The 10,800-nt window shown below is 40.0% G+C and overlaps 1 protein-coding gene across 2 annotated transcripts in view; it reads left to right on the plus strand.

Moving 5' to 3' along the window:
- DNAH5 (dynein axonemal heavy chain 5) overlaps positions 1–10,800 on the plus strand; it is a 324,445-nt gene that overhangs the window by 243,746 nt on the left and 69,899 nt on the right. For both annotated transcript variants that reach the window (XM_027520119.1, XM_027520118.1), the window contains exons 59-61: positions 552–755; positions 3,945–4,124; positions 7,762–7,899. In XM_027520119.1, the coding sequence (XP_027375920.1) occupies positions 552–755; positions 3,945–4,124; positions 7,762–7,899 (522 nt within the window). The remainder of the gene's footprint in view (positions 1–551; positions 756–3,944; positions 4,125–7,761; positions 7,900–10,800) is intronic.

A 10,800-nucleotide genomic window follows, 5' to 3' on the forward strand; every position in this document is an offset into this window, starting at 1 on the left:
GCTTGCGCTCCTCTGTTGAAGTACAGTAAGTCCCCTACATATATATGAATGTTTTAAGTTGTGAACTTTCAAAGATGCGAATGTGGATTCTATCAGTGTCAGGCATGAGTGAAAGCCCGACTTGCCCTCCGTCTCCTATTGCTGACAGTCCTTCAGCTCTACCATCTCCCACCCCTTCTCCCTCCTCTAGTCAGTGACACTTCTTGCCTATTCACTCTATGCCAGCCCCTGTGTGCCAGCTGCTGTCCTGTTAATACTGTACCTTTCAAGGTACTGTGTACTGCAGGATTAAAAGTGTTTTGTATCTGTTCGCTTTTTATGTATTATTTGTGGGAAAAGTATTATAAACCTATTACAGTACAGTACTATGTCACTGACTGGGTACCCAGGCTAACTTTGTTGGACTTACAAACAAATTGGACTTACAGATGTGCTCACAGAATGGAACTTGCTCATAGGTAGGGGACTTCCTATAGCAGTCTTTGGAGAGTAAATGTTTGTTTCCACTTTTCCTGTCTCAAGACTGGATGATAACCTCCTCTCCTCCCCAGACCATCAAGCCTTCCGACATCGCTACTGTCCGCACGCTAGGCCGACCCCCTCATCTCATCATGAGGATCATGGATTGTGTGCTGCTGCTGTTTCAGAGGAAAGTCAATGCAGTGAAAATTGATCTGGAGAAAAGCTGCACAGTTCCTTCCTGGCAGGAATCTTTAAAACTGATGACAGCAGGGAACTTTCTACAGAATTTGCAGGTTGGTAGTTCAGTAATGATGGGCTAAGAGGGGACTCAGACTTCATTGGAGTGTCTGGATCCTTTAACAGAAAATGAATTTGCATGCATATTTTTTAACTTACTGTTTTTCATCTTTATTGGGGTATAACTGATAAATAAAAGTGTATTATAATGAAGATGTATGACTTGATGTTTTGATGTTTGTATTGATACATTGTGAAATGCTTTCACCATAGTCCATCCATTTGTTGTTGTTCAGTCACTCAGTCATGTCTGACTCTTTGTGACCTCATGGACTGCAGCACACTAGGTTTCCTTGTCCTTCACTATCTCCTGGAGTTTGCTCAGACTCATGCCCATTGAGTTGATGATGCCATTCAACTATCTCATCCTCTGGGTTTAATCCATCCATTAAATCCAATAAATATCTAATTAAATATCTATCACCTCACATAGTTATCATTTTTCCTTTTTTTTTTTGGTGGTGAGAACACTTAAGATCTAGTCTCCCAGCAAATTTCAAGTATATAATACAGTATTGTTCACTATATTCACATTGCTGTGCATTAGGTCCCCAGCACCTTCTCATCTTGTATAACTGACACTTTGACCCTTGGCCTTTGACCAGCATCTTCCACTTTCTCCTCCCCAAGTCCCTAGCTACCACCATTCTACTCTGCTTCTGTGAGTCTGACTATTTTAAATTCCACATATAAGTGATAACAGGCAGTATTTGTCTTTCTCTGTCTGACTTATTTCACTTAGCATATGCCCTCTAGATCTGTCCATGTTGTTATAAATGGCAGAATTCCCTTCTTTTTTAAGTCTGAGTAATATTCTTCATCAGAGAAGGCAGTGGCACCCCACTCCAGTACTCTTGCCTGGAAAATCCCATGGACCAAGGAGCCTGGTGGGCTGCAGTCCATGGGGTCACTAAGAGTCGGACACGACTGATTGACTTTACTTTCACTTTTCACTTTCATGCATTGGAGAAGGAAATAGCACCCCACTCCAGTGTTCTTGCCTGGAGAATCCCAGGGACGGGGGAGCCTGGTGGGCTGCTGTCTATGGGGTCTCACAGAGTCAGACACGACTGAAGTGACTTAGCAGCAATATTCTTCATATATATTTAAAATTTGTATTTAAGTATCTCCTCAGAGTAGAAGTTTCTCTTTCAAATATGACATTATAAGCATTAGAGCTTTAGAGTTTCTTTATATGTAAAATATGAGTAATTTGTCATCTGTATGTTTGCAAATATCTTCTTTCACTCTCTGCCTTAGTTGTTCATTCCAGTAATTGTGTCTTTCAGTAAGCAGATGTTCTTGTTTAGTATAGTCCAGTTTATCAATATTTTCCTTAATAGTGCTTTCTGTGTTCTGTTTAGTAAATCTTTGCCTGTCTCTAGGGTAGAATAAATGCACCTATCTTTTCTTCTGAAAGTTTTGTTGTTTTATCTTTAATATTTAGATCTTGAGACAACTGATTGGGATTCCCAAGCCCCATCCATACCCTACACAGTAACTTCAGCACTGTCTTTCATTCAGTTTTTATTTTTAAAATTTTTTAATAGTTTCTTTTTAAAATTTTAATTTTTATTGAAAGATAATTACTTTATAATATTATGATGATTTCTGCCATACATCAACATGAATCAGCAATAGGTATACATATATCACTTCCCTCTTAAATCTCCCTACCACCTCCCTCCCCATCCCACCCCCCTAAGTTGTCACAGAGCACCAGCTTTGGGTTCCCTGTGTCATACAGTAGATTACCACTGTCTATCTATGGTAATATATATGCTTCAATGCTACTCTCTCAAATCATCCCACCTTCTCTCTCCCTACTGTGTTCAAAAGTCTGTAGATAGGTTCATCAGGATCATCTTTGTAGATTCCGTATATATATGCTAAAATGCAGTATTTGTTTTTCTCTTTCTAACTTACTTCACTTTGTATAATAGGCTCTAGGTTCGTCCACATCATTAGAACCGACTCAGATGCATTCCTTTTTATAGCTGAGAAATATTCCACTGTGTACACGTACCACACTTCTTTATCCATTTATCTGTTGGTTAACATCTAGGTTTCTTCCATGTCCTAACTGCTGTGAACAGTGCTGCTGTGAACACTGGGGTGTATGTCTTTTTCAGTTTTGTGCAGTTTTTAATTCAGTGTTTGCCCCTGTGGCTACTGTGGCCAGAGCATCTTGTGGGGCCTTTTGCAGCAGCTCTAACAAGAAGTATCTTCTGAAACCAGTGGGTTATACAGACTTGTTTCAGATAATTGAAATATGAGCCTCTGAGATGTAAGTGCCCTGTGAAGGAATAGCATGCTATTTGGGTGGAGAGTGGGTGGCGATTAATCTGATTATGAGTGTGTGAAGAGCAGTGGTGGTAGGGGGTGGGGCTCAAAAAATACTCACCGAAAAACGTGGCAGTGGCATCAGACTTGCCTTATATACCTGCTGCAGAGCCACTGTTCTTGGAAGCTACTTTGCTATTTGCCTTCTGTCACCACCATCCTTCCACTGCTCCCAAATATTCTTCTGGCTTCACTATTTTTTAAGTCTCACAAAAGAAACTTGGATTTTTAAGGAGGTCTGAATAAAGGTGAGTTTTGCTCTGTGCTAGGTATGTTCTGTGCAGACTTATTTCTATGAATTATTTAGGTGCTACATTTCTTTCTACTTGGAAAACATTTAATTATCTTCATTGAGATGATCAAACACCATTTTTAAAAGGTCCAATTCCACTGATTGGTCAGTCTTCTCTTTTAATGCAAGAAGGCACTCTTAATCCATTTCTGTTACTATTTTAAAATTTTATCCCTCCAGAAGAGAAAAGTTCTCTCATAATTTTGATAGTTCAGTGATTAAAAATTAATTCATCACCCTGAAGGCTTAATGTCCAACTGATTTTCATCACATTTCAGGTGAGTTTAATAGAACCTCTCTTTGAATGTGTTAAGCATTCAGTTGCTGCTAAATGCTAAATATTTATGTCTAAATATATACACTTTACATATCTACTTTATTTGCAATGCTAAATATATGTATCATTTTATTTGCCTAATATCCTGAAAAATCGACAAGATATTTATCCATTCTTGGATTTAACCGTTTGTTTCAATGGTATCATGAGCGTAATGTGATTATGACTTAATGGACAAAAGCATTTTAACTATTTCACTCCATTCTTCCACAGCAATTCCCGAAAGACACAATCAATGAAGAAGTGATAGAATTTTTGAATCCTTACTTTGAAATGGCAGACTACAACATTGAAACCGCTAAACGAGTGTGTGGGAATGTAGCAGGTCTTTGTTCCTGGACCAAGGCCATGGCTTCCTTCTTTTCCATCAACAGAGAGGTGTTGCCTCTGAAGGTAAGCTTCCTTGGTGGGGCTTCAGGATGTGTGCCAGCAGGGGGTCTCTGGGTCAACAGGGCTTGTCTTTCCTGCAGCAAAGGAGTCTTAGGTGTTATTAGTCTCAAGTCTATGATAAGAGCTGGTGCTGGACTGGCCAAGCATAGCATGTTTCTTTCTTCTCTGTAATCCTCCTGCCACTGGAATTGTATGGGCCTTAAGCATGGACTCTACAAGGATACTAAGTCCACTGTGGGCTGCTGGACATTTCCCCTCCACCCCCAGACAATGTTAACTTGAGAAAAAGAAACACAGAAAACTATAGCATAGGATCCATCAGTAATGTCCAAGAGCTCTTGCCAGGAAGTCCTATGAATGAGGCAGGGTGGACACAGTCACTGATGGCTGGACTTGTCTTCAGAGGTGACATAGTATTCCCTCTCCCTTTGACCCTCAGGAAAGAGACTGACTAGCATCCTTTATTTAATGTGGGCTGACAATATGCCACTGTTTCTCTCTGAGTTATTGAATTTCTCAGCTTTATTTGTCCATGTCTCCACACCATTTAGTGAGTCTTTAGCAGATGGAGAGGCAAGTACATGTTTTGAGAATAAAATATTAATGCCTCAAAAATTACACCTAATGGTTTGGTTGATTATTTTGCTTTCGTATAAGTCTGATATCTTTCAACCATCAACTAAAATCCTCTTATCCTTACAAACTACATGAGGAACTTAATAATCATGCTAAAAATAATCAAGAATAAAAAGAAGATAGGGAGAGAGTTTCAAGTTCCATTTTATTTTCTCATTATTACCATACCCGGAGCATTTAGTCAGTGGGGAGTCTCTGGAGGTCTTAGGGGAACTTAAAACAGAAGGGATTCATTTGGCTTAGAGATTTTTAGAGCAAATAGTTGAAGTCATGCTGTCAGGTACTATGGATTCAGGACCATTGAAGACTCCAGTTGGCTATTTTGATACTGACTGAACCACTGAGTCCAGTGAAAAGTATAGGGCATCCTTTGCAAAATTTTCCAGTGGGTAAGCATACATAAGTGTCTCCAAGGGAATTACACTTGAATTCACAAGGGGAGTTTTTATTTTGTTGTAATTACTTGAAATAAAATGAGTTAAAATCAGTACAAAATAATGGACATTCTAAACAAGGCTTATGCAAGAACAACATCTCCTCCATTACGTTTGGTACAAGTCAGGCTCCATCCAGCCCCAGGACAACGTACGTCCTGCAGTAGGATGTGAAGGGAACACCAGGCAGGGACCTTCTAGTTGTCCCTGGAACCTATGCTTCCCTTCTGAGAAGCCTGTTCTGGGGGTGCCCTCCTGTGCTCTTAGTAGCATCCAGCGTCTGGAAGTCTCTAGTTTGTCAGGTCCCTCCTAATTGCCATTGTCATAAAAATAAACATAGTTACATAGATCCCACATGTTCATTGCATAGAGAGAAGTAGAAGACAAAGAAAGTGCAGTCTCATTGGGCAACTGTGCTCAGTATATTAAGAAATACAGACCAAAGGGTCTAACTTCACTGATTTCTGAAGGGGTTTCTCTCGTTTCCCAAGTGAAGAGTTTGAGGACACTCCTTTGACTCCAGTGGGGACCTCTTTACCACTCATTAGTGATGGAGACACTGAGGGACTCTTCTTTCATCTTACAATTCCTCTAGACAGGCCGAGTGACTTCTAATACTGGATAAACTTAAACAAATATTGATGACAAGAATTTCAATTTAAATTCTATTCAATTTCATTCTAATAAGATTTCTCCTTAGAAACTCTGTGAAAACTAGTAAATATGAGTTCACATAAGCAGAACATTACAACAGTAGAGCCTTAAATATTGAACACAGATAATAACACTATTATTTATGGAGGGACTTCCCTGGTGACCCAGTGGTTAAGATTTTGCCTTCCAGTGCAGGAGTGTGAGCTCCATCCCTGCTCAGGGAGCAGAGATCCCACATGCCTTGATGCCAAAAAACCAAAACATAAAACAGAAGCTATGTTGTAGCAAATTCAATGAAGACTTTAAAAATGGCCCATATCAAAAAGGTCTTTAGAAGAGTGATATTAATATATTATTATCTATTAAACTTTTATTATAGACCAGGTCCCAGAATTGGGTTTTTACATGCTATCATATTTAATATGCACACAACACACTCTCATAAATCTTAGCAGGTAGTTTTTCAATATCTTAATGGAGAAACTGAGGCTCATAGAGTTTAAGTAATCTTAATAGAGTCCTACAGCTCCTAATGTGAGCAGTTGGATTTGAAAGATTTTTATACCCTTTGATTATATCTTTTGAATACTTCATTAAAAAGATTATTATTTTTTTTTTTTCTGAGGAAAGTCCTTGAAAATATCCAAAGTTTGGGGGACTGTGATACTTTGACATTAGTGGGTGGCTTTACAGTAAGTTGACAGGGTAGCCTTGCTGTTCCTCCTTGTTTAAGTCATGGCAACAGATTCTTCTTAGAGCAGAGATGAAGAAAAATGTTCCAAGAGTCAGAATATTTGTAAACTGTAATTTTTAAGCCATGCGTTTGCTGTCATTGTCTCTAGTCATGGAACTAGATATTCCTTTAAAGAATTATTCTGCCAAAATTTGGGAACCTGGGGTTATCAGATAAGAAAATAACTTATCTCAAAAGAATATTTTTAAGATAATCTTTTCTTCTCAAACACTTCAGAAATAATATCATGCTGGTATTGGGTTTCCCCATTAAAGTCAGTTTTGCCATTTTAAAAACTTAAAAGAGGGAATTTAGGTTTCAAATTTTTTTCAAAAAAATTTAAATTCCTATAAGCACATACTATTTTCTACATCACCTTTTCCAAATATTGCTTTTTTTCCCCCCAATATTGCTTTTGATTATGTCTTTTGAGTCTAATTTAGCTTCCTTAAAACAAATATTTTTATTTGGTCACAGCTCAAGTATCAATTCTTTACTTGAAAGCAAGTAATATATGAGAATTACAGGAATACCGTCAAGTCCATCTCTACCCACGAAAACCTAGATCTTTATATTCAGTGATTAATTATGTTTCATTCTTTGTCTTGTTTTAACATCTTCATTAACAGTGATGAGCTCTCCTTGGCAAATGAGAGCTAAATATTCTAAATATTAAATTTAGCTAAATATTCTAAATATTCAACTTTTCCCCTACAACTCAATATTAAAATAATCTGCAATTTGCCTTTATGCATTTCCTATTACAGCGTTCGAATTTAGGGACTGGCAAACTATGGTCCGCAGGCCAAAGCTAACCCACCACCTGTATTTGTACAGCTCATAGAATTTTAAATTAAGTACTTAAAAAAAGTCTTGATTTTGCATCTTGTCCCCCAAAGCCAGAAATATTTACTATCTGGAGTTTTATGAAAAAGTTTGCTGACTCTCTCTTAATGATTTATAATCGTCTGCTTACAAACATGTCACGTTCACATGAAGACTTGGCCTTGATAATGTAATTTGAGAAGACTCTCAAAGGACAAAGAAAAGGTGCAGCATGGACTTCCCTGAGTTCTCAGATGCGGCATGCTGGATGGTGCAGCATGGACTTCCCTGAGTTCTCAGATGCGACTGGATGTCTGGGTTGCTGCCTGTCCCTTCATGCTGTGTGTGTCTTGTACAGGCCAACCTGGTGGTGCAGGAGAACCGCTACATGTTGGCCATGCAGGATCTGCAGAAGGCCCAGGCAGAGCTGGACGACAAGCAAGCTGAGCTGGACGTGGTGCAGGCTGAGTATGAGCAGGCCATGACCGAAAAGCAGGTGACTGTCCTCTGACACTGTGGTCAGCCCTTCGTTCCTTCCTGCTTTCTCTCTCTAAGGGTTTGATTGCCAGCAGGGATTCATTTAAGTGATGTGCAGCATGTGTGTACATACATACATACACACATGGACACATAGCACATGCGCCTTCATCAAGTCCTGGAGTTTGTTTCTAGCAGACACCAAGGACCTTCAGTGAGAGGTCAGGATATTCAGCCAAAACAGAAGTCACTGCTGGAACATGGATGTTCAGGGTTTTCTTGTATATTGTGATGAACGCAGCATCTTGTGCAGCATTTTTGATATGTTTTTCAAATCACATCCTCCCACTTTATCTCGTTTAATCTTTAAACAATCTCTCAAGGTAGGCAGGGTAGATATTTTTATTTTATTCTCATTTTAAAGAAAGAAACTTAGGGGACTTCCCTGGCAGTCCAATGGTTAAGACTTGGTGCTTCCAGTACAAGGAGTGTGGGTTCAATCCCTGGTCAGGGAGTTAAGATCCCACACGGTGCAGCAAAAAAATTAAAACAAAATGAAAATTATAAAAACAATAAGGAAAGGAACTTAGGTCTAGAAAGGACAAGAAAAGGGCTGTTGAGCATAGGCATTGATCCTAGGACTAGATTAGATCTTGATCATCTGATGTCTTTTCAGGCCTCTCTGCTGGACCACCCTGACCACATGGCTGTATCCCAGTCACAGAGACTACCCACAGCCTTCTCAACCTCTGCATGTTTTGCAGCTTTCAGTTCAGTTCAGTTCAGTTGCTCAGTCCTGTCTGACTCTTTGCGACCCCATGAATCGCAGCACGCCAGGCCTCCCTGTCCATCACCAACTCCCAGAGTTCACTCAGACTCACGTCCATTGAGTCAGTGATGCCATCCAGCCATCTCATCCTCTGTCGTCCCCTTCTCCTCCTGCCCTCAATCCCTCCCAGCATCAGAGTCTTTTCTAATGAGTCAACTCTTCGCATGAGGTGGCCAAAGTACTGCAGTTTCAGCTTTAGCATCATTCCTTCCAAAGAAATCCCAGGGCTGATCTCCTTTAGAATGGACCGGTTGGATCTTCTTGCATTCCAAGGGACTCTCAAGAGTCTTCTCCAACACCACAGTTCAAAAGCATCAATTCTTCAGTGCTCAGCCTTCTTCACAGTCCAACTCTCACATCCATACATTTAGCACTCTTCAAAATCAAAGTTTGTATATTTCCTCTCCACTGAGCAGCAAGCTCTTTCATTGATTTATATTAACTCCAGTTCCACTGGGGCCTCCTTCATTCTGGAAATCAAGGCAGATGTAACATAAACCTAATGTAGCTTAAGCTTCATTTTCCCTCACTTGCACAGGCCCCATAAATGCTGAGTTTACTGGGAGCCATGGAGAGGTCTATGGGGAGAGTATTTTATTCAGATAAAATACCTGGAGATCCCAGGGGAAAGGGACCTGAGTTCTTCACCATCAGGACTTTGTAGTGCTTTTTCCCTGCTGATTCTCATTACATGTTCACTTGGCTGTTTTGTATTTGCAAAAATTCTTTAATGATTTTCTTAAAGTGATCCCCAGATTATGTAAGCATCTGTCCTCACAAAATCTCTATCTGCCTCCGATAAAGCCTACATTTGGAAAACAAGATCTAGATTCTCCCTGTGCTTTCCTTGATGATTTGTTTTAGAACCTTTGCTGCTTCTCAGTTGTCGCTTGGCTGGATTGAGATTTCTGCTCTGTTGGTCTGTCTCTTTACAGAGTCCCAATGAGCGAATTTAGATAAACATCAGTTGCACAGTGTGCAAGATGTGTGGTATTCTCTGTTAAAGATAAGTCTCCTGAAAGCAAAATAAGAGCTTTATAGAAATTTTGGAGAAGTAATTATGTATCATCATTTGGATTTATTACTTATGGTCTATGGAATTCACTTATAATATCAAGAGAAAATTCACTTTGCAGTTTGAAAGACTACTTTAGAAACTATGAAGAAGGCCTGTTAATTTCTAACATTTGGACACTCACATTGAGAAGCGCTGCTACATGTAGTAAACATGTTTTACAGCCTCATTTTATTATCTTTCAGTTTTAACAATTTTGCATTAGTTCACTCAAGCTCTTTAGTTCTCGAGTATCTGCTATTTGTTAGGTGAGCAATTATAAGGACCATGTAAGTACAGCTACTATAAAGGTATGGCTTTAACTTAAAATTTTGAATTTCAACAAATGTCATGTATTTTTCATAAGAAAACAAAATCTGGCCATGTGCTGGCCTGCCCGCAACAGGTTGGCATGAAGTTGACCTTTAGTCATGGTGTTGCTTCTTCCTCCATGGGGCTCCATGAGAGTCCAGGGTTACAGACTACAGGGAGGCAGGGGAGGGTTTCAAGTCTTCGGTTCATGGTCACGACTGTGACCTCATTACCCAGGTGTGCAGTCCCTGGAGGAGTGTGTGTCTTGCTGCTCTGTGCACAGGGCAGGGCTTTGTGGAGGGCCCACTTCCCCAGGAATCTGGTCACATTCTAGGGCATTGGGAAAGAGAGAGCCAGGAGTACTACCCATGGAAGCCAAGGAATTCTGCACCCTCCCCCCGCCAGGCTCAGAGGGAAAATTCATTTCTCACTCCTGTCTGCTCCCATCCCCGATTTCCCAATCCCCTCCGAGGAGCCTGGGCTTCCAGAAAGCAACAGCCGGGAGGGGAGAGGTTGGCCAGTTTATATTCAGCCACACAGAAGTGGGGATGGGGAACTTAGGGAGGATAACTTAATATTAAAAATATCTTTCACATGAAAAGTTTGTTTTAAAGGTAAACAGATATAAACAAGGGCTTTTCTGGTGGCTCAGTGATAAAGAACCCACCTTCCTAATGCAGGAGATGTGGGTTTGATCCCTGATTCTGGAAGATCCTCTGGAGGAG

This window comes from Bos indicus x Bos taurus, chromosome 20, assembly GCF_003369695.1.
Source record: "Bos indicus x Bos taurus breed Angus x Brahman F1 hybrid chromosome 20, Bos_hybrid_MaternalHap_v2.0, whole genome shotgun sequence".
In the NCBI taxonomy this organism is placed as follows: Eukaryota; Metazoa; Chordata; class Mammalia; order Artiodactyla; family Bovidae; genus Bos; species Bos indicus x Bos taurus.